The sequence below is a fragment of the Tachyglossus aculeatus genome, chromosome 16, assembly GCF_015852505.1.
Source record: "Tachyglossus aculeatus isolate mTacAcu1 chromosome 16, mTacAcu1.pri, whole genome shotgun sequence".
NCBI lineage: Eukaryota > Metazoa > Chordata > Mammalia > Monotremata > Tachyglossidae > Tachyglossus > Tachyglossus aculeatus.
The window spans coordinates 9,298,529-9,322,413 of NC_052081.1; the positions used below are offsets into that span (position 1 = coordinate 9,298,529).

The following is a 23,885-nucleotide window of genomic DNA, read 5'->3' on the forward strand; positions in this document are numbered from 1 at the left end:
GGTGGAATCAATAACTTCTTCCTTGGCCGAGATCCCTGGGCCACTGGGGAATTCTCCCTCTGATTCTTTGGCCACATTGTATATAATAGGATTCATTTAGTGCTGGAGAGAGCAACGGAGTGGCCCCTGGTGAAAGAGGAGGAAGTAAAGGAGAAGGATCGATGCTTTAAAAAAAAAAATCTGCAAAACACTGAAGCTCTTCTACTTGCTCAGTGGTGAATTAAGGCTCGAAATTTCTGATGAGCTTTTTTTTCATCTTTCTCTGTAGATTACACAGCAAATGGGGCCATTAAAATCAGACCTTGAATAGCGTTTGTAAAGGCATTTCTGTTTCCTCCCTTTAAGTTTCCCTGGCCCCTTCATGTTGTTGATACCTGATGTTTAATGCCTTGGGGCAGTCCTAAGATTGGATGTTCTTGAGAATAGTTTGTGCCTCCTAAGTGACGTCTCAACTTGAACACCAACTGATAAATCTGATACTCCTTGGAGTTCACATCAAGAATTCCATCACTCTGTAGAACATGGATGCCAACTTTAGACAGAATTCAGACCCTCTGTTTAAAACCCTAGAGTTAACTAGGTGCAGTTTCTGGACTTGCCCAGTGTATCCCCCAGCGATGGTGGAGAAGTTGGCGTGGCCCAGGGTGGTGACCCTTAGGGACCTGGTTCCTGCCACCCTGTACTGCCACCACTGTGTCTCCCAGGAGTCTGACCCAAACTTCTCCAGCAATGGGGGTCCCGGAACAGCAGGCTGGGACCTCTGGGAGATGTAGTCTGTGAGCCCTTTTAGACTGTGAGCCCACTGTTGGGTAGGGACTGTCTCTATATGTTGCCAATTTGTACTTCCCAAGCGCTTAGTACAGTGCTCTGCACATAGTAAGTGCTCAATAAATACGATTGATTGATTGATTGATGTAGTCTCCGGAGCAGAGGGAGTGGTATAAGGGCAGCCACAAATGGATGTCTGACTATATTAGGAAAATAGATCAATTCCTGGCCTGATCAAAAAGTACTAGTTTCAGTAATTGGAGCCTGCTACTCTCAATATTTGTGTGTGGGTATGGATGTGTGATGAAGGTGGTGAATTGCTGCTTTTCCTATCAATCATATTTATTGAGCGCTTACTGTGTACAAAGCACTGGATTAAGTGCTTGAGAGAGTAATTAATTAATTACAATTAATTAATCTCACCATTGTCATCATCTTCAAAATCAAATACAGTTATGTATAAGCATGCATGCCCTCCAGGCTAGGTCCACTTTATTCTAATGCTCAGACCCGCTAGGTCCATTTTATTCTAATGCTCAGACCCACCGGCTGAGCCTTTTAGAGCATACTGCTCCAATTTCAAGAGGAGTCATCTAATGAAAAGGAGTAGCTCTCACCTCACCAGGCTGCTCCTCTCTTCCTAATACAATGAGTGTCTGAGCCAGTCGTTAACAGGGAGGGCACTTTGGATGGAGTTTGTTCATTTTTTAACGCTCTGTGCTACTGTTCTTTTGCTATAGTGCATCTCCCAGCTCTTTAGAATCCAGGAATATTGAAAAGCACCCAAATTCGTCAAAATGAATTTTTAGTTTACGAAAAGCAGATGGCAATGAATTAGCTCATGTGCACACCTAGCAATGGTCTTTGGGAATTAAGGAGTTGCTGGACATTCAACTTGAGTAAACCGGACCTCCCTTGAGCTTTAATTTGGTATCATCTGGATCCCCAGCTGTCTCCCATTGGTTACAGTTAGTGGGTACTGAAATGATGAGGGCGAAACATTTCACCGTAAGTGCGAGGCAGGCAACATGATCAGAGGCAGGCACTCTGGTTTCTTAACAGTGTTCTGTCGTTTTCATTGTCAGTCAATCGATGGAATTTATTGAGTGCTTACTATGTGCTGAGCATTGTACTGAACACTTGGGAGAGGAAAATACAACAGGCTTGATAGACATGTCCTGCTGGGGGAAGGCCTGGGATTTCTTTCCCATCAGGCCCTGTTCCCTTCTGGGGGAGACAATCCATCAATCCATGATACGTATTGAGTGCTTACTGTGGACAGAGCCCTCTGGGAAGCTGACAGGTTCCCCGGAGGCCCAGCTGGCTCGGGCCCTCTATGGGAGGACCAGCGAGCCAGGGGCCTGGGCAGACAGTGTGACATATTGGATCCAGGACTATGGGAGTCTGAGGCTCACTGTGTTCCAGCCCACCTTGTGACCCCACCTCTGTCTTTCTCTTCTCGCTAGAATATCGTGTGCACAGGGAGGCGTCAGTGGCACCCAGACCCCATGACCGTCCACTGCATCCAGTCGTGTGAGGTAAGTGGAGAGTCCTCCCTGGGAGGCTGCTTCCTTGTGCCTCCTGCCACCCTCTAGTACCCCAAATTAGGCAGCTGCTCCTTCTAAGACAGTGGTCTCGTGTTCTGATGTTGCCAGGATTTTCTGCTACCAAATCGTCTAGGAATCGTCATCCTCATTGTCATCAACATTATTGACCGGCTGCCCACGCTGTGAGGGCTACTGGGCCGGGTGCTTGGGAGCATACAAGAGAAGGAAAAGGCAGTGGGGTGCCTGCCCTCAAGATGTTTCCAATCTAACGGGATGGCCAAGGTCCAGGCCATTTCCTGTGCAGGTCTAGATCACCTGATGGGGGAAGAGACTGGAGAATGCCAGAAAAAAAGGAAAAGTCAGAGTCGTTTGAGTTTATCCTCATAAAATCCCAAGATAACGTGAAGGTGGGGCCAGTTCTTAAATTACTCACGCAGGATCACTGCCTTTTCTCAAAATAGCCAAGTCACCAGGCTCTTCCGTTTGCTTAATTGGGAATTACGAGCCCGAGGGACGTGGTGAGTTGGGCTCAGATTGGGTAAACAGTGATAGATCTTAGATGGTCATGGTGAAGAGGAGAGTTTCAGTGTGGGAGAGTGTCTGGGTACTGGAAGAAGTTGGCCCTAGATCAAGGGTCATGATCTCAGTAGGGAGCCCCGGGTAGGGTGATGTAAGGCCACACTGGCTGTGTGTGTGTGTGTGTGTGTGTGTGCATGTGCGTGCACATGTATTCCTCCTCCAGTCTGAGCCATCCCATCTTAGGAATGCTGGTGGCTGGGGACAAACACTTAGTAGTTCCAGTCTCAGCCTCAACAGCCTTGTCTTCCAGATCCCTCGCTGGAAACAATTAAACCATTTAGCAGGGACACTTGGGTCATTCTAGCTCATCCTTCAGTATTGAAAACAGAGCAATCTGACTGTCATTTCTTCGCTTTCCCTTCTCCCATCCAAACACACACACGCACACACACACACGTGCATGCGCGCACACACACACACCCATTTTTCTGTGAGTCTGTCTCCCTCTTTAACCAATTCCTTCACAGAGCAGTAGAGCCCAAAAGGCCAAAACTGAAGGTGAGAGGGGGCGGGGGACACACATTGTAGTGCAGGGGACAGGAAGGAGGGATACCAATGAAAAGCAGTGTGAGAGCACTTTGGGAATAAGCGTTAGCATGGAGTGTGCTCTGTTACGCTGAAAGCCAACAAAACAGCTCATCTCATGCCATCATTAGGAAAACAGATGGCAGTGTGGGGGAAGGGAGTATAACAACAGCAGGGAAAAGGGTGGTGGGGGCCAAGGGGGGTGGTGAAGAGGGAAAGAAAGTGGGGGAGGGCAGGGATGGAGGGAGATAAACACTGAGGGAGCTGGGCAGAGATCAAAGGAACCCTGAGCATTCCCTTCTGTCGTTCCTTCTGCCTGGGAGCAACAGGGAGACCAGATGATGAGGGAGTAGGGGCCATGCTTTGGTGTTTCCCAGATGATTAGAACACAAAGCTTTCTCATTTGCCCCATCCTCCTCTCTGTTCCTCCTTGCACCCTTGCACATCCTATAACAGGAGTCAGTGAGGCCAACATGGTCTTCAGCTGCTGAGGGTGAGCTTGCAGGAGTCCCACCCCTCGGCTTCTCCCTCCCCACAAAGTTCACTGGCCACCCCATCCATCTGTTGCCACTTTCCACCCACGATTGGCCCCTACCCACTTGCCCCAGCTCAATTCCCCAAGCGGGCAAGATTTCTGGCCCCGAGTCTTCTGGCTAGAATCCCTCCTCTCTATCTAGGGAAAATCCAGTTGGTTCCATTGACAGAGGAGGTTGCAGACTGTCACCTGGGCTCCTGGGGACTGTCTTCCGAGAAGAGGGAGCCATAAGGGAAGGGGGGAAACTCAGGATATGAAGATGGGAGTGGAAGGAGAGAGAAATGTGGAGAGAGGGTAAGAAACTTCAGAGAGGAGAGGTCAAGAATAAGAAGTGAAAGGCTTAATGGAGGTCTAGAAGACTTTTTTCTAGGAAAAAGGAATGGAAAAATCTTGAGGACTGACTAGTCAAAAAGCTGTTGCTGAGGCGGTGAGAGAGAGGGAGGAAGACCCCACTGAGGTAGCCAGAAGGAAGGCAGAAGCTGGGGCCAGGAGAGTGGGGAGGCACAGTGCTGTAGTTCCTCTGCAAAGGGCAAACCCTGGTGCAAAGTGACTTTTTGGCTTCTCCATTTCATAAGCGCTGGCGGCAAATGTTAACCACCCCCTTCAGGCACAGCCCTTCAATCTCGCAACGGCACGGAGGAAAGAATGAGGGGCTGGAAATCCCCGCTGGGCAGAGCAGTGACCCTTGGCCCTGTTCAAGGCCACACACACACACAGCTTGCTGAATCCCTTGGAAGAGAGGAAGGGAAGAGAGGACGAGAAGACTAAGGGAGATCCAACTTGCTTTAAATTATGCGGCAGGCAAAATGAAGGCTTTTGGAGCATGCTATGCTTTCTACACAGGCAGGGTAGATTAGGACACCCCTAAATGGTGTGGCTTCACTGTAAATAACCCATCTTGACTGTATAGAAAGCATTGTCACTTTCTGGCTCTTGGGCAAATAGTAAACTTCGCTTTGCCAATAGAGACACTTCGAGGAAATGCTAATTTAAAAGAAAGAAAAGAGGAATATGCAGAATAGGCTTTGGGGTGATTTGCTTTTCATATTGTAGTAGCACAGCCAAATAGAATGTGACATCCAAAAACACAGTCTACACTGGCTCCTCCAGACAACTGCACACACTTGCTCTCCAAATGCTTCTTCAGTGTACGGGGCTCCCTCTGAGTAATGGCAAATGTGGGATTTATCAAGTACTTACATTGTGTTGGGCACTGGGCAAAGCACTGGAGTAGAGGTAGGATAATCAGATCAGACAGCCCCATCTCCTCAAAGAGTTCACCCTCAAAGAAGTAGGGAGGTATGATCCCCATTTTACAGAGGAGGAAATTGAGGCCCAGAGACAGGTTGTCCCCATCCAGCTCAATTCTAGACCCAGACCCTCTGGAGTAGTTGGTCCTCGGGTGTCTGCACTCACCCAGGGGGAGACTTCAGGAGCGTCTCCCTGCCCAACTGCAAGAGAGGATGCAGGCCCGGAAGGTTATTGAGTAAAGCAAGCCCAGAAAATTATTGGGAAGCAGCATGGACTAGTGAAGAGAGCATGGGGCTGGGAGTCAGAAGGACCTGGGTTCTAATCCCAGCTCTGTCAATTGCTTGCTCAGTGACTTTGGGCAAGTCACTTAACTTCTCTGTGCCTGAGTGTCCTTAATGTAAAATGGGGGTACTTGTTCTTCTGCCTACGTAGACTGTGAGCTCCATGCGGGACAGGGGTTGTGTCTGACCTAATTAACCCCTACCTTCCCCAGCTCTTACAACCACGTTTGACTCATAGCAAGCACTTAAAACGCTTAGTACAGTGCTCTGCACACAGTAAGCGCTCAATAAAACTAAGCATGTCACGCTAAGAGGCAGGGAGAGCGGCTCACTCATACATGAATCCAGCCCTTTTATGCGTCTATTTACTACAAGCTACATGTGGGACTGTTTTAATGGATATCCTTGAGGCTTCCAGTAAAAACTTAAAAGGCCCATTTAAGACTTTGGGTGATTCCAAACAAATGTTTCTGGGTAGGGGATGGGCCGGCTTCAGTCACAGTGTGTTGTAACGCAATGCTCCGGGGATGCCGCCTTCTCGCGCACAGAGTCTGGCCCGCAATCCCCTAAGCTGTTGTCCCACCTTTGAATTCAGGTCACGTGCCCTGGGAGCCTTGAACCGGTAAGGGGGAAAGAAGCAGAGGCAGGGCTTTCTGCCCTAAGAAATAGGGAGCTGGGACTACTGAAAGTTGGGGCAGATGTCCAAGGAAGCGCACAGAGAAATAGCAAAGACTTGTCAGAGTAAAGGTCCAAAAGTTAAAGGCGGACAAAAAGTCCTAATTTTCCAAATAGGTGAAAGGGGAAAAAAACCAACAACATTCCTTTGCTGGCTCAGGGACCAGGAAAGAAGAAAGAAAAGTGTTTCCCCTTTATTGGACAGGGAGGGAAAGCTGATTAATCTTAAAGTCAATCAATGGTATTTATTGAACGCTTACTGTGGTGGGCCGAGCACTTGTACTAAGTACTTGGGAGAGTCTACTAACTCTGTTGTATTGGTAGAAATGATCCCTGCCCTCAAGGAAGGAGTTTAGAGTCTGGGGGGATTAAAGAAGGGATTAGAAACAGTACTCCCCATTCTCACTTTTTGGGTTTACAACAGCAAGCCCAGAGGGCCGTGGGCAGCTTGGATGGCAGGAAACCACTTCCTCTGGTGGGGTGGGGAGAAGCCAGGATTGATATCTAGCTGCCTGGAGGGCCCCAGGGGAGCTCAGAGAACTGACTGAAATCGATGAGTGTCAAACAGCATTGTTGTCAATCAGTGGAATTTAGTGAGTGCTTAAGCACAGAGCATTGCACTAAGGCTTAGGAGCACTCAATGCTGTAGAGTTGGTAGACATTATTCCTTGCCTTCAAGGAGCTTACAGTACTGAGGAGGAAGAATTAAATGATAGAAGACTGGGCAGATTTAAGAGGAGCCTGAGGGCTGACAAGGAACTAACACAGTCTACTGTATTTAAACAGGAGAAAGGACAGACCCTAGCAAGGTCAGGCACCTCAGCTGAATTCCCATCCTCAGAAAAACACACCGGGAAAACTTTTCATCAGGCCAAGTAGCAAGTCCTTTGGCAAAACTCGGAAGGTGCCGCTGCCCTAAAGACGCTTGGGGTCAGTGAGAGTGGTGCTGAAGAGGCTGACCCAGGGATAAAGATACTGGTCTGGCATGCACACTGGCCACACAGCCCCTCAGGCAGACATAATCTACATTGGGATCCTGTAGACTACATTTCTCAATGCCTCCTTCACCCCCCAATCTGCTACTGTCAGTCTGGGCTGGGGTTCTAGGATAAAGCAGCAGCACATGGTGTCCCAGAGGCAGCCAAAAAGTAGGTCTTCTACCGATACGGAAAAGTGCAGATCCCCATTGGAGATTTATTATTATTGTTATTATCATCATTATGGTATTTGCTAAGCACTTGCTATGTGTCAAACACTGTTCTAAGCACTGGGGTAGATACAGGTTAATCAGGTTGGACATAGTCCCTGTCCCACATGGGGCTCACCAGTCTAAGTAGTGGAGAGGAACAGACATTGAATCCCCACTTTATGGATAAGGAAACTGAGGCACAGAGAAGTTACATGACTTACCCAGAGCCCCTGACTCCCAATTAAAGGAAATAGGATTACACAATTCAGAGAAGTGGTGGTTTTACAAGCTGAGGTAAAAAATGGCTGAGAGGTTCGATCGTGTTCCGTTTTCCCATTGTAGGGTACTAAAGCACAGCTGGAGATTTAACGTATAGGCAAGGAAGTGCTTCCTGAGAGTGAAGCTGGTTACCCAAACCCAAATGGAATAGGGCGGCTGTGAGGATTTCTTCCCCAGACAACTGGAAGAGAATCTTTCTGTCTGGAATGGTAGGATGCAACCCTACCTGAGTGGAAGGATGATGGGCGAGGTGGCGTTATGTGCTCTGTTCAGCCTGGGGATTTGGAGATCTCATGTTGTGTTTCCAAGTATATACATGTGCAGGCTCTTGAAGCAACAGAAGGCATTTGGGTAAGTGCCTGCCTGGGTAGTACTTGTTGGTGTGTGCAAGCATTTGTGGGCGCAAGTGTGTGTGTGCACACTGGTCTGATACGGCATGGGACAATGCGGATGCTGGTGAAATTATGGCAAGGTGTATGTGTGTGGTGATTGTGATTTCAGAATTAGTGTTTCAGGATCATTTTTGATGCACCTGGGACAGCATTCCCTAACTTCTTCCTCTGTTGTTGCTTTGGCCTGCTCTCTCCTCCCTCTGCTGCTCTGGTGCTGTTCATATTCCAGATGGCGGCCCCATGTTGCTGACCTCGCCCCCCACCTCTACCCCACCACCTCGACACTCTTGTGTCAGGTACTGCTACCTCGGCTCCTGGGGCATGCCATTCCCCCAGCCTTGAGCGACACAAGCTGCTATTTTTGTTTCAAGGGAATCAGCTTCACTTAGTTGAATGTGGTTGGGCCTGAGGGTCAAGAGTTTCCGGTTCTACTCCTGGTTCCCCCATTTCCCTTCACTTCTGTGTACCTCAGTTTCCTCCTATGTAAAATGGGGATTGAATATCAGTTTTCCCCCATGTGGATGGGGACCATGACTGATCTGATTACTTTGAATCGAGCACCAGTGTTTAGCACTGCACTGGGCACATGGAAAGTGCTTAACAAACATCATCATTATTATTATATCTAATAATGATAATCATAATAATAATAAAAATGATACTGTCTTTAAGTGGTGAAAACACTGAAGAGTACATTCAGTTCTGCCAGCATCGGTGTTTTCAGTCTGCATTATGGCCAGAACACGGAGGCAGTGTGCGGGAACATTTCTCCAACGAGGGATGCGGTGTCCATCCCAGGTCCAGTACTGCAGGGCGACCTGTTCCTTAACGAGAACTCATTCATTCATTCAATCATATTTATTGAGTGCTTACAGCTCCCTAGGAGCACAGCCCCCAGGGTCCTAGGAGAACTGGGGGCATCTCCTTTAGGGGTACCTAGCCTTCCTTCCCTACCAGATCTGGTTTCCTTTAGCCATCACTCCAGGAACCAAGGTCTGTTTTGGGTCTTTCTCCTCCTTTTCCCCACTCAAGACAGATAGGATTCATTGAGTCATCAGCCTCAATTCCCTCTCCACATTCCGTGGAGTCGGCCCCCCCTCCATATCGTCATGTGATGCTGTTGTCATCATCCTCTTCATCATCCTCACCCTGGCCCCTTCCTCCTCTCTGTATTGGATTGAACAAACTAGTCCCTTACCCTGTGAGTGCCCTAGAGACTCAGGGCAGGCTTAGAGATCTGCCTGCTGGAAACGGGTTTTGATTTCTCCTCGACTGATGCTTTTTTTTAATGGTTAGCACTGAGAGGAGAGCGTTAAAGCTTCCTCCCTTTACTACCAGGCTCCTACATCCAGCTGGACAAATTCCTCTAGTGCAAAGGCACAGAGCAAAGCTTTTGGAGTAGGGCAGGCTAGAGTTGTTTGTTGTTCTTTCCCTCCCTCCCTGCCTCATTCCCTTCCTTCCTCCTTTTTTTTTTAAAAATGGTATGTTATGCATTTACTATGTGCCATGTGCCAGGCACTTTATTACTAAGCATCATCATCATCAATCGTATTTATTGAGCGCTTACTATGTGAAGAGCACTGTACTAAGCGCTTAGCACTTTTAAGCACTGTTAAGCACTGGGGTAGATACAAGCTAAGCAGGTTGGACACAATCCATGTCCCAGATGGGACTCACAGTTCTAATCCCCATTTTACAGATGAGGGAACTGAGGCACAGAGAAGTGAAGTGATTTGCCCAAGGTCACACAGCAGACAAGTGGTGGAGCCGGAATTAGAACCGAGGTCTTCTGACCCCCAAGCCTTTCCATTAGGTCATGCTGCTTCTCAGCTTGCACCTCATGCTGCCCTCCTTCTCTCTCTCTGTCTCTCTCCCCCCTCCCTCTGTCCCTCTCCCCTCCCCTTCTTTTCCTCCCCTCTCCACCCTTCCTTCCCTCCTTCCACCTGCAACTCCCCACCTTGTCTCAGAAAATTGCAAATAATACCTCTTGCCACTAGACAAATCCCAAGGGGAAAAATCTGGCCCTACTTACCCCTGAGGTACAAGCTAATCATGGAGAGTTACTAAATCCATCACTTGCTTTTGATTCCATTTTAGTTAAATGATTTTATTATTTCATAATCATCACCAACTTGACTTTTCAGATTCTCATTTTAGCGATCTATGAATTGGGCTCGGTGTTTCCTCATGGAGAATGGAGCATCACTTTTGAAGGCTTATAAAGCTCTTGGGGAATCAGTGGGTGGAAGGAGCTGGCCAAATGCAAAGCTGTCTGTGTGTGTGTGTGTGTGTGTGTGTGTGTGTGTTTGTGTGTGCATGAGAGAAGGGGGTTAGGGAGGCTGGGGGATCGGGGGGACCCTGCGCTCCAGAGACTGGTAGAATGGTGGTGCGTAGAGCGAAAAACGTGGAAGCCTCAGTCGAAAATTAGCTTAAGTTGGAGCTGTTTCTCTGGACTGTCATAGGCACAAGGGTTCAGTGCTTTCCACTGGAGATGTGTTTATGCCTTTTGCTGCCAGATTTATTAAGCAGCTTTTGCATCGTGATGAAAATTTCGGACATGTCTTTAGACATGCCTGGAGTCCCATCCAGGGCAAGGCAGGCTCTAGACTTTCCAACTGGAATCTCTGAAAATCAGACTCAGAATACTAATTGGAATGGAGTTTTCATTTTGAAAACTAAAACCATTGTTATGGGTTTTTTTCCTAAAAAAAAAAAAAACCTCAACCCCCCAAAACACAAGGCATTAAACACAACCGTGCAAATTGTAAAACCTCATCTAAATTAACAACATTCGTAAGAGCTTATGCATGTCTAAACCTCCTCCAGAGCACTACCAAGTCATCCTGGTGGGGCTTGCCTGCTGCCTTTTCTTCTCTATCACAGCCTCTTGTGTGGGTCAGATATCTTCTTGAAAATTCTCACTCCGTGGATGTCAGTGACACTGGATTTCTGCCGTCACTTTTTTTTCCTTTCCATTCCTTTCTACCTTTTCTCTTCACTCTTTGCTCTGACTCTTTCACTGTCCCTCCGTTTTTAGCCCGTATTCCCAGCAAGTTTTTAAAAAAACCCTCAGTAGCCCACCAAATTGGCATATCTTATCGCATTTAGCTATGCCATTCCCTGTGCTCTTCAGCTCCCATTCCTCCCTATTGCTTTTCTGTTCAAAGAACAAACACCACTAAAAGCATCCTATCTCCTACAGGAAGCCTTTCCTGGTTAATCTCTCATCTTCTCACCATTTTCTCCCTGCCTTCTGTTTGGCCTACCCTAAGCACTGGTGTCTGTGACCCCAAAGCACTTTGCTACTCACCCCACCCCAACAGCACTTATTTATGGATCCCTATACCCTGTTGCTTCCCCTTACCTGCAATTTATTTTAATGTCTGTCTCTCCTCCTATATTGTAAACTTCTTGAGGGCAGAAATCCTGTCTACCTATGTATTTGTCATCTCCCAAGCACAGTACCGTGTTCTGCATGCCATAGGTGCTCAATAAACAGCATAGATTGATTGCCTGCTGCAGACATGCTTAGAGTTCACATATAAATCACATATTTTCAAGAAAACCTTGGCAAACTGGTCTCCCTCCCTTGATGCACAGACCCACACCTCCACATCCCCCTCTCCACCAAACTCAACTCTCTCACCCTGTCCTTCTGCCACTCCTAACAGCATCCCCCAGCCCTGGGCCCTGATAGTATAATAATAGTAATAAGAAGAATAATAGTCATATCTGTTAAGTGCTTCCCGTGTACCAGGCACTGTTCTAAGCACTGGGGTAGATATAAGGTAATCGGGTCCCTGTCCGACATACAGCTCCCAGTCTTAATCCTATTTTACAGATAAGAGAACTGAGACATAGATAGAGAAGACAAGTGACTTGCCCAGGGTGACACACCAGACAAGTGGCGGAGCCGGGATTAGAAGCCAGGTCCTGCTGGCTCCCAGGCTCGTGCTCTATCCACTAAGCCATGCTGCTGCTTAGAGTATTCTTGTTATGCTCCTCCATCCATGCCATAGAGCATCTTTTGTGAAAATCCATGCACTTAGCCAATCAATCAATGATATTTATTGAGTACTTACTCTATGCAGAGCACTGTACTACCTGCCTGGGGGAGTACAGTAGAGGAAATGGACATGATCCCTACCTTCAAGCAACTAATAATCTAGACCGCTTCAGCCAGTTCAAATTCACTCTCACTTCCTACAATGCTGCCCTTCAGCACTTCAACACTGCTTCTCTTCCCTCATTACCCCCCCTACCCCTACTGCCCTTTGTCCCCACCCACTCTTCCAGACTGTTACCTCTCTTCTGTAGCCACCACTGCTCCCTCTTACCCCGACCTTGCCATCTACTTTAACAAAATTGAAACTATTAAGCTCTCCCAGATCTCCCCCACTCTATTTTGCCTCTGCATCCATTTCCCCATCCTTCACACCCATTTCTCAAGAGGTGATCTCCTGATTTCCTTTCGGCTCTGGGCTTGCAGAAACCCGAACTGTGGCTCCTTCACCACCTGTTCCCAAGGAGTGGCACAGGTGCCCAGCCAGGAAAAATCCTACTCTGGCCCAGAGGTGGCCACATCACTGTTTTGTCTGCCACGGTCCAAACCGGGAAGCCCAGCTGCAGATTTCCATGGTCTGGGTATCTATAGCTTATTTCTATTAATGTCTGTCTCCCCCTCTAGACAGTAAGTTCACTGGGCAGGGAAGGTGTCTGTTTATTATTGTATTGTACTCTCCCAAGCGCTTAGTACAGTGCTCTGCATGCAACTGACTGACTGAGCTGGCCCAGGGCAGTGAAACAAGCAGTCTCAAGAATCCTGGGAGAGGGGGCTCCTGCAGGTGCCTGAGCCACCTCCCTCTAGCTCTGGTCTCTTTCTTTCTCTAATTGCTCCAAGTGACAAATGACAAAACGTGTGAGTACCACAACCAATGCATCATTCACTCTCTTATTAGGTTGAAGACACAGACACACACACACAGACACACACACACAGACACACACACACACACACACACTCTCTCTCTCACACCCCCACACACTCTTCCCTCCTGCCCACCTCCTCAAGACCCTCAGCTAGCTAGCACTGCCACCCGACTCCCTTCAGCTCCTTGGTTGTTGTTATACATTGTTTTCTTTTCCATTTAAGATCTGTAACGAGAACTTGGCAGAAACCAGATACAAATGGGTCAGGAGGCCCTTGTGGTTTTTTAGGGCTTGTTTTCCACAACCCCTTCTACCCTGCAACATACTTAGCAAGAATGAGCTGGCAGCAGATCTAACCAACGGCAAGAGGCCGGCTGCTTAGGGCAGCATTTCAGATGGGCGAATTTGGAGCCCTGAGATGGGCTTCCTGCAGTACAAAGCCCGGGTGTTTCCTTACACACGCACATGCTCATGCGCACGTGTGCGCGCGCGCGCACACACACACACACACACACACCCCACCCCACCCCCAGCGGGCACCCGGGAATTCTCATTGGGAACAGATGCTTCTACCCGTGATGCCAGCCACGTGTCATGCATGGCATCTTCTCCCTGTTTAAGCTCCCAGCCATTTTATTTTATTTTTTTCCCCTCTTTTTTTTCTGACTTCTCTTATTCACACTGGCCCAGCCTCATTTTTTTTGTTGTTGTTGTTATTGCAACAGTTATTGCAAAGGTTAGGTGCTTCCAGGGCTTTACAAAAAAAGAAAAAGAAACCACAACAACCCCAAAACAAAATATCTTCTAGCCTCAGAATGCACATTACTACATGCATGGAAGCCTTATTCCCTCCCTTCCCCCATCTCCCCCCTACAAATCACACTGCAGAATCTGGGGTTCTGGGCTTCAGTCCTCTAAACAACAATCTCATCTCACTCTTGGGTATGTAGAAGAATAAAGGACCACTCTCCCTCCCCAAAGCATTCCACTTCCCCAGTGGTCAGGAATCTCAGAGAAATCAGTCCTTTCCCTGTAGGGTCAAGCAATCAGTGTTATTTATTGAAAGCTTATTGTGTGCAGGACAGCAGGACACGGTACTAAACACTGGGAGAGTACAAACCCAAATACAATAGAGTTGGTAGGCATGTTCCCTGCCCTCAGGAAGTTTAAAGTCTAGAGAGAGGAAGCTTATAACTCCCTCTGTTTCTCCCCCTTCCCGAGTGAATCCTTCACGAAGTGTTTGATCTTTGAGGGTGCCCTGTGGGTGTTTCGACTTGAGCTTTCCTCACTCTCCTCCTGGAACCCGGCAGGGTGTTCTATACACAGTAAGCACTCAATAAATACCACTGATTGATGAATTGAATGAAATGCTACACCCATATTATCTTCACCCATATTTAGCAGTCTTGAAAAAATTCCTATTCAGAAACCTGGGCCCAGCCAGTGGGACCTGATCAGACTGCAGAATCCCATCAATCACTTGTGTTTGTTGAGCCCATATTTTGTACAGAACCCAATACTAAGCTTGGGAGAATACAGTAGAAGCACTCACTTCCCTATCCTCAAAAAGCTTCCAATTCCCCGGGTCTAAGGACATTCAGTAACCAGTCACAGCTTTGCAGAGAGATTTAAAAAGTTTCAGGCCCACAAAACATTTTGCAATGGCTAAGGCTTCACGTACCCTTCCCATTCTTGGCAATGTCCTAAAGAAAATGCATCGGATATAAGGGCGTATTAAGGCCTCGAGAAACACAATAAGAGTTCCATGGATCATATTCCACATACTGGCAGACAAATCCTTTCCTTGTTTTTTTTTTCAGTTCTGAGACTTTGGGTTAGCAGGACTTTGAATGAGTGTTAAATTGGATGTTGACTTCAACCTTCCATTCCATCTCTAGTTAGGGCCTGCTCCATCAGTCAATTAATGGTATTTACTGAGCACTTACGTGTGCAGAGCACTGTGCCAAGCGCTTGGAAGGGTACAGTGTAACAGAGTTGGTAGACATGTTCTCTGCCCACAACAAGCTTACAGTCTAGTCAGGGAGCCAGATATCAATATAAATCAATACTTTATGGATCAGTACATAAATGCTGTGGGGCTGAGGGAGGGTTGAAAGAAGGGGAAAATCCAAATGTAAGGGTGTCTTAGAAGGGACTGGGAGAGAAGGAAATTAGGGCTTAGGCGAGGAAGGCCTCTTGGAGAAGATGTGCTTTTAATAAGGATTTGAAGGTCAATCAACCAAAGGTATTTATTGAGCGCTTACTGTATGCCGAGCACCATATTAAGTGCTTGGGAGTGTATTAATATAACAGGGTTTGAAGACCCATTCCCTGCCCACAACGAGCACAGTGATAATCTGTTAGATGTGAAGAGGAAGGGTGTGCCGGGCCAGAGGCAGGATTTGGGTCAGGGGTCCTCGGTGAGATAGCGGAGGTTAAGTACAGTGAGTAAGTTGGAATTAGAGGAGTGAAATGTGTGGGTTGGGTTGTAGTAAGACATCAGGGAGCTAGAGTAGGATGGGTCAAGGTGGTTGAGTGCTGTAGAGTCTATGGTAAAGAGTTTCTGTTTGATACAAGGTGGATTGGCAACCACCGGAGGTTCTTAAAGAGTGGGGAAACATGGACTGAATGTTTTGCAGAAAAATTGTCTGTGTAGCAGAGTGAGATATGGACTGGAGTGGGGAGAGAAAGAAGGCTGATACAGTAATCAAGGCAGGGTAGGATAAGTGCTTGAATGAATGTGGTAGCTGTGTGGATGGAGAGGAAAGGGCAGATTTTCGTTGTTGTGAAGGTTGAACCAGCAGGATTTAATGACAGATTGAATATCTTAACTGATCTGCATATCCATCTCACTTTCTTCCATATGGAACCTATTCTCTGAACAAGTGTCTTGTTTACATTGTCTTTATCTCCTTGTTGTGTATCTAATTTGCTCCTCTATTGATCTAGTGCATCTGTTTCACAGTATGTTCTCAAGGGTCCCTGAACTTGTTGCATCCTGTTGAAAAGGGCCTGTTGACACCTCCTTGGTATCCCTTCTTTCCCTCCTCCTCCTTCTCCTCCATCCTTCCCTTGAAAGCATTCAAAACCATGTGATGGGATTTTGGCTGGGTTGCTTGACAACCAGATTCCTAGAAGTTCTGTAATATTGGTCAGTGGACTTTCCATCTTCATTCCTTGTCACTACCCACTGTCCCTCCATCCTTCCCCTCTAGGCTGCAGAATGGAATGGTCAAGGAGGATTAGGGCAGAGCAGTGCCTGTTTGAGAGTAGAGCTACCTGAAATGACCATGGAAAGGGTGGTCTCAGTGGAGTGAATCAATCACCGGTAATTATTGAACACTCACTATACTAAGAGCTTGGGAAAATGCAGTGAAACAGAGTTGGTAGATATGATCCCTGTCCATCCTGCCTACAAGGTGGAGGGACCAAAACTCTGGTGGAAGGTCAAAAAGATTGGGTTGAGAGAAAGTGAAGGTAGTTATGTGTCTAAACCCTTTCAAGGAGTTTGGACAAGAAATGGGAGTGAGGGGATGGGGAGATAACTAGGGAGTGTGGTGGGATTCATCATCATTTTTGTGGAGGAGAGCCTTGATTGAGCGTGGTTGAAAGGATAGGCAGCGAGGCACACTGGAAAGAACATGAGCTTGGGAGTCAGAGGTCATGGGTTCTAATCCCGGCTCCACCACTTGTCAGCTGTGTGACTTTGGGCAAGTCACTTAACTTCTCTGGGCCTCAGTTACCTCATCTGTAAAATGGGGATTAAGACCGTGAGCCCCATGTGGGACAACCTGATTACCTTGTATCCACCCCAGCGCTTAGAACAGTGCGTGGCACACAGTAAGCGCTTAACAAATGCCATCATCATTATTATTGTTATTACAGGCAAAAGAGCCAACAGAGTAAGAGGTTGAAGATGGTGGTCAAGGTGGGAGCACGAGCAAAGGACTGGGATAAAAAGTGGGGGCCCTGGAATGGGAGTCAGTGAGGGGAAAAGTAGTGTTCACTGAGTAGATGAGAAGACTGTATGGTAACAGGCCAGGGGGAATATGAAGTGGCAGAAGTCGGCAAGGTTCTGGATTCCTAACATCTGGACTCATTTGATATCTAATATTCAACACAAGCCCACAGTATTAAGCAATTGAAATCTCCCTCGAAGTTTCTAATTTCTTAGCACTTTCCTTTTTAAAAAATGGTATTTGTTAAGTGCTTACTATGTGCCAGGCACTGTACTAGGTGCTGGGAGAGATCCAGGCTAATCTCGGGTTGGACACAGTCCTTGTCCCACATAGGACTCACAGTCTTAATCCCCGTTTTCCAGATGATATAATTGATCCCCAGAGAAGTGAAGTGACTTGTCCAAGGTCACACAGCAGGCAGGTGGAGGGGCAGGAATTAGAACCCAGGTCCTCTGACTCTCAGGCCTGTGCGCTTTCCATTAGCCCACACCACTTCCCTTCTAACATCCCCAAAGTGCCCTAGGGTAATCCGTTACAAACTTCTTGCCCATTAGAATGTCCAAATCATTCTTATATGTTGCTGACTTGTACTTCCCAAGTGCTTAGTACAGTGCTCTGCGCACAGTAAGCACTCAATAAATATGATTGAAAGAATGAATGAATGGATGAATTCTTGAGCCTACTGTTATTTTCTGTCTGTACCATCTTTCTGATGCAAAAAGGCTGTTTCAGGGTGATTCTTGAAAGTGTACAGTTGTTTACTAGAGGGTGTATTAGTGCTTCTCCTGAGGCCCTTTAGGGAGTATACATATGGGCCAAAAATCTTGCATGTTCCATAAGGCAATTTTTGTCCCTAAATGGTGGAAAGTACCATGGACTCAGATCCAGATGTTGGCTCTCAACTCGTTCCTGATTTGTTTCTTGTTCTTTGGACAAGCCTAAGTAAGGATTTTTCTTATTCTTTGCCTCTGTCTCTTATGTAAAATTGGTTTCTGACCAGCTTCCCAGGTATGCTGAATGCAGGGCAGGATGGAGGCAGAAGTACTGTTAGAGGTAGGAGGTTCTGAGCACCCAGTGAGTACCCTGTGCTGAACTAAGAGCTTGGAAAATTTCAAGAGGTGCACGGGACCCATTCCCTGCCCACAAGGAAGAATAGGGGGAAGCAGACATAAAAAGGATTTATAAAATGCATAATCAAGCACTGTTCTAAACGCTGGGGTAGATGCAAGTTAATCCGTTTGGATACATTCCCTGACCCATCTGGGGCTCACAGTCTAAGTAGGAGGGAGGACAGGTATTAAATCCCCATTTTACAGTTGAGGAAACTGAGGCCCAGTGAAGTGACGTAACTTGCCCAAGATCACCCAGGAGGCAAATGGTGGAACCTAGATTAGAAACAAGGTCCTAACTCCCAGGCCTGTGTTTTTTCCACTAGGCCATGCTGCTTCTCACTACTAATTGAACATACAATTGCATTTGCATGGGTGGAATCTGGCTCACCAGGATGGGTAGTGAAATAGGTGTGCAGGGGTTCCAGGAGAGTGACTGGGGCATAAAACCTTCGAGCCTATGATCGAGGGTGACTGCCAGCCAGGTCCTTTCATCTGTCTCAAGAGGATCACTTGATCCGGAAAAGGTGAGGGGCATGGTGGGGAATATCCGGTAGTACTAAGCCTCTGGCCCCCTAGGATTCTCTCTTAGTCCACCTCAGCCCCCACTCTTGTGTTGCCCAATTGCTGAAGAAGGAAAGTGAGAGGTGGGGGGGGGGGGGGTGAGCGAGAGAATTAAAGAGAGAAAGAGAGAGAGACGCACAGCAAACGGCAGGAGGGCCAAGAAAAATATTTAATCCAAACAATGAACATTGTCGTTTCCTCCCATAGTCTGCATTCCCAGTCATCTTTGCTAGGCAGGCAGGAGGGCCCCCAAAATGCCGCACTGCCTGGCCAACGTGTGTGTGTGTGTGTATGTGTGTGTGTGTGTGTGTGTGGTGTAAGCAGAACACACGTGTTAGGGGCACTGTGGTGTAGCAATTCCATTGCCTGCCTGCTCAGAAACCAAACAATGGCCAGAGAGCCTGGGGTGAGGGGACAGAGAGAAACCATTGGTCAAAGGCGGGAGGTTCCCGTGGGGCAGAGGACGTTCTCCTGGGGTTGCTGGAATGGGAGGAGCCCAAACCAGAGCTCTGCAGCTCCCTGCCCCATTGTTTGGGCTATGGGTGCCCTGAGCACTGCTGGGTCATGCTCTGCTCTCTTGCCCTCATTTAGCCCCATGCCCCATCTTCTGCTTCCCTTTTTCCTGTCCCCCTCTGTATATGGCAGGAGATGGGAGCAGTGCCCCTCCAGCAGACCCTCTCTGTGTCCTGACACAGCTGGACTGCAGAGGACTACTTGGGGCCCTGGGCCGGCTGTGGACCAGAAAGGCCAGGTGCCGATGGACACCCTGCCCCTTTGCCCTGGCGTTTGCAAGCAGCTATCTCAGAGGCCCTAATCCCATGGATTTGTCATTCGTTCTTTCATTCTATTGTAATTATTGAGCACATACTGTGTGCACAGCACTGTACTAAGTGCTTAGTACTGTCCTGCAGTATGAATTTGGAGAGCCCCTAATGCCTTCTCTGGACACGGTCAGGGCTGGACGGATCCTGCTCCGTCACACCAGGACCTTCTCAGTAGGGGTCTGCAAGTGAACAGCTGGAGCTGTTGAACCCTTTGGCCCTTTGAAAGAGAAGAGGCAGGGTTGTAGTGGTCAGGAGGAAGGGTCAAAACAGGAGCGCTCCTGGGGAATGGCCCCCTCTCTGTTCACTCACTTTTATCCTGCTCTCCTTGGGAAGCACTAGGGCAGGGAGGAGAGACCGGGATGAAGAAGGGAAGCAGTGAGGTGGAAAAGCAGGGGGGACAGAAAAAGGGATTCTCATCTTTCTCTATCCTCCTCTTCATGCTCCTCCTTCATCTTCCCCTCTCCAATCATCCTGCTAACACCTTGGAACTTACTGATTCCTAAACCCTGCAATTTAATTTGAAAATGATGGTATTCTACTTTAGAGTGGAAGTGCCTTGTGAGCAAGGACTGTGTCACTTCTTTGCTGTGTGCCCCCCAGGGCGGTTGGTAGGGTGCATTGGAGTTGCACCTAGTGGGTGATCAACAGATGTTCAGCAAACTACTTGGGCCCCATTTTGGCACGGCCTCTGCCCTCACCCGCATTGAGGGGGTGTTGATGTCCCTCAGGAGAGGTGCAGAAAGCAAGAGCGCGGTGTGCTTGGTCATGCTAAAGAAAACCCAGACTGGAGATTTGGGGTTGTCAGGGAAGGGGACACGGGGCCCAACTGGACCTGCAGCCGGTGAGGTCAAGGAGAAGGGCATCCCCTGTCAGGGGGGCTTGAGGGTGGTGGTAAACTTTCAATCAGTGGCATTTGTTGAGCTCTTACTATGTGCTGGGTATCGTACTAAGCGCTTGGACAAGTACACTACAATAGAGTTGGTATACACAACCCCTGCCCTAAAGGTACTTATGGCCTAGTCGGGGAGACAGACATTAAAATAAATTACAGATCGAGAAAGCGGTAGAGAATAAGGATCAGTCCCAAAGTGCTGTGGGGCTGGGGGAGAGATGATTGGATTGAAGCCCACTGTACTCTTTGACAAGGGTTGGGCCATAAGCAATGTTGAAGGCCAGGAGACTGACTGTGCGAGCCCAACTCTATTTTCTGGGACACGGGTCGTTGCAGTGTGCAAACTTTCAGTGATGTCTTGGTGGAGTAAAGTAGGTGGAGGGAGGGAGTGTGTGTTTGTGTATGGGTGTGTGTACGTGCATGTGCACTTCCAGGCTCCCGCTTGCCTAAAATGAAAGAGAGAGAGAGAGAGAGAGAGAGAGAGAGAGAGAGAGAGAGAGAGAGAGAGAGAGAGAGAGAGAGAGAGAGAGAGAGAGAGAGAAAGAGAGAGAGAGTGAGAGTGTGTGTGTTTGTGGGACCTTCCAGGTCATTTTTTTTTGCCTAAAGAAATGTGCAGTGAGTTTCTTAATCTTCCTGTTTATCTGCACTGTTCTGTTACGTGGGAGGTGGGTGTAGTAGACTAAAGGTCATCAGATGCAAAGGAGTCCCTGGGCCTGGTGGTTTTGAAGGCAGCACTCCTTTCATGGGGCGTTTTAGTACTCTTACTCTGCTTCCTTCAGCTCTGAGACTCTCAGGATCAGGGCTTCTGGGGCTAGACAAGATCCTTCCAGGCACAGGTGGATTCTTCAGGATGCCCTAAGGGACAGGGCTAAGGAGAGAATGGAAAATCTGTAACAGCTCCCTCCCTTCCCAAATGCCACACCATTCCGCCCTTGCAAGGGATGGTTCCCCCCACAGTGCAGCACTCAAATACTAGGAAACTCTGCCCAGCACTACCCAGCTTGAGGCCTGGCAGAAAAGCCATGTCCCCACAACTGTGCAGAGCCCTTGTTTCTCTGATACTGTAATCTGCCCCTCTCCTGTCCTCAGGGGACAGAAGGCAGATGGCCGGCTTGCAGCATTTTAAAAAGAAGAATAGACCTTCCACTGCCTGGCCCCAGTAATTTGAGGCTCTTACTTCCCAGGATCCATTTGTAGTTGGGGTGGGAGGGAGTGCTAGGGGAGAGGGAATGTGTCTCCTCTCTCCTGTGGTATGTGATTATCATCATTATCTTTATGGAGAAACTAAGGGTAGCCCAGAGAAAATGAAACACCTTGACCTCAGTCCAGGATCATCATCATCATCATCAATTGTATTTATTGAGTGCTTACTGTGTGCAGAGCACTGTACTAAGCGCTTGGGAAGTACAAGTTGGCAACATATAGAGACAGTCCCTACCCAACAGTGGGCTCACAGTCTAAAAGGGGGAGACAGAGAACAAAACCAAACATACTAACAAAATAAAATAAATAGAATAGATATGTACAAGTAAAATAAATAGAGTAACAAATATGTACAAACATATATACATATATGCAGGTGCTGTGGGGAAGGGAAGGAGGTAAGATGGGGGGGATGGAGAGGGGCACGAGGGGGAGAGGAAGGAAGGGGCTCAGTCTGGGAAGGCCTCCTGGAGTAGGTGAGCTCTCAGTAGGGCCTTGAAGGGAGGAAGAGAGCTAGCTTGGCGGATGGGCAGAGGGAGGGCATTCCAGGCCCGGGGGATGACGTGGGCCGGGGGTCGATGGCGGGACAGGCGAGAACGAGGTACGGTGAGGAGATCAGCGGCAGAGAGCGGAGGGTGCGGGCTGGGCTGTAGAAGGAGAGAAGGGAGGTGAGGTAGGAGGGGGCGAGGTGATGGACAGCCTTGAAGCCCAGGGTGAGGAGTTTCTGCCTGATGCGCAGATTGATTGGTAGCCACTGGAGATTTTTGAGGAGGGGAGTAACATGCCCAGAGTGTTTCTGGACAAAGACAATCCGGGCAGCAGCATGAAGTATGGATTGAAGTGGGGAGAGACACGAGGATGGGAGATCAGAGAGAAGGCTGGTGCAGTAGTCCAGACGGGATAGGATGAGAGCTTGAATGAGAAGGGTAGCAGTTGGATGGAGAGGAAAGGGCGGATCTTGGCAATGTTGCGGAGCTGAGGCCGGCAGGTTTTGGTGATGGCTTGGATGTGAGGGGTGAAAGAGAGAGCGGAGTTGAGGATGACACCAAGTTTGCAGGCTTGTGAGACAGGAAGGATGGCAGTGCCGTCAACAGAGATGGGAAAGTCAGGGAGAGGGCAGGGTTTGGGAGGGAAGACAAAGAGTTCAGTCTTGGACATGTTGAGTTTTAGGTGGCAGGCAGACATCCAGATGGAGATGTCCTGAAGGCAGGAGGAGATGCGAGCCTGGAGAGAGGGGGAGAGAGCAGGAGCAGAGATGCAGATCTGGGTGTCATCAGCGTAGAGATGATAGTTGAAGCCGTGGGAGCGAATGAGGTCACCAAGGGAGTGCGTGTAGATCGAGAACAGAAGGGGACCAAGCACTGAACCTTGGGGAACCCCCACAGTAAGGGGATGGGAGGGGGAGGAGGAGCCTGCAAAAGAGACTGAGAATAAATGACCAGAGAGATGAGGAGAACCAGGAGAGGACGGAGTCTGTGAAGCCAAGGTCAGATAGCGTGTTGAGGAGAAGGGGGTGGTCCACAGTGTCAAAGGCAGCTGAGAGGTCGAAGAGGATTAGTATAGAGTATGAGCCATTGGATTTTGCAAGCAGGAGGTCATTGGTGACCTTTGAGAGGGCAGTTTCCGTGGAATGTAGGGGATGGAAGCCAGACTGGAGGGGGTCGAGGAGAGTGTTGTTATTGAGGAATTCGAGGCAGCGCATGTAGACAACACGTTCAAGGAGTTTGGAAAGAAATGGTAGGAGGGATATGGGGCGATAACTAGAAGGTGAGGTGGGGTCAAGAGAGGGTTTTTTTAGGATGGGAGAGACATGGGCATGTTTGAAGGCAGAGGGGAAGGAACCAGTGGAGAGTGCAGCAGGGCATTAGGAGAAGCAGTGTGGAGTAGTGAATAGAGCACGGGTCTGGGAGCCAGTAGGACCTGGGTTCTAATCCTGGTTCCGCTACTTAATAATAATAATAATAATGATGATGGCATTTATTAAGCGCTTACTATGTGCAAAGCACTGTTCTAAGCACTGGGGAGTTTACAAGATGATCAGGTTGTCCCACATGGGGCTCACAGTCTTCATCCCCATTTTACAGATGAGGGAACTGAGGCACAGAGAAGTGAAGTGACTTGCCCCAAGTCACACAGCTGACAAGTGGCGGAGCCGGGATTTGAACCGATGACCTCTGACTCCAAAGCCCGGGCCCTTGTGACCTTGGGCAAGTCACTTTACTTTTCTGTGCTTCAGTTACCTCATCTTTAAGGTGAGCCCCACATGGGACAGGGTCTGATAACTTTATATCTACCCCAGTACTTAGAATAATGTTGGCATGTAGTAAGCGCTTAACAAATACCATTATTATTATTATCTGACCCTGCTTTCCCCAATACGTGGA

The 23,885-nt window shown here is 48.2% G+C and overlaps 1 protein-coding gene across 1 annotated transcript in view; it reads left to right on the plus strand.

Annotated features, from left to right (window-relative positions):
• Positions 1 to 23,885, plus strand: part of PAPPA2 (pappalysin 2) — a 154,988-nt gene that overhangs the window by 124,934 nt on the left and 6,169 nt on the right. Inside the window, exon 20 of the mRNA XM_038757813.1 lies at positions 2,235 to 2,306. Within this exon, the coding sequence (XP_038613741.1) occupies positions 2,235 to 2,306 (72 nt within the window). The remainder of the gene's footprint in view (positions 1 to 2,234; positions 2,307 to 23,885) is intronic.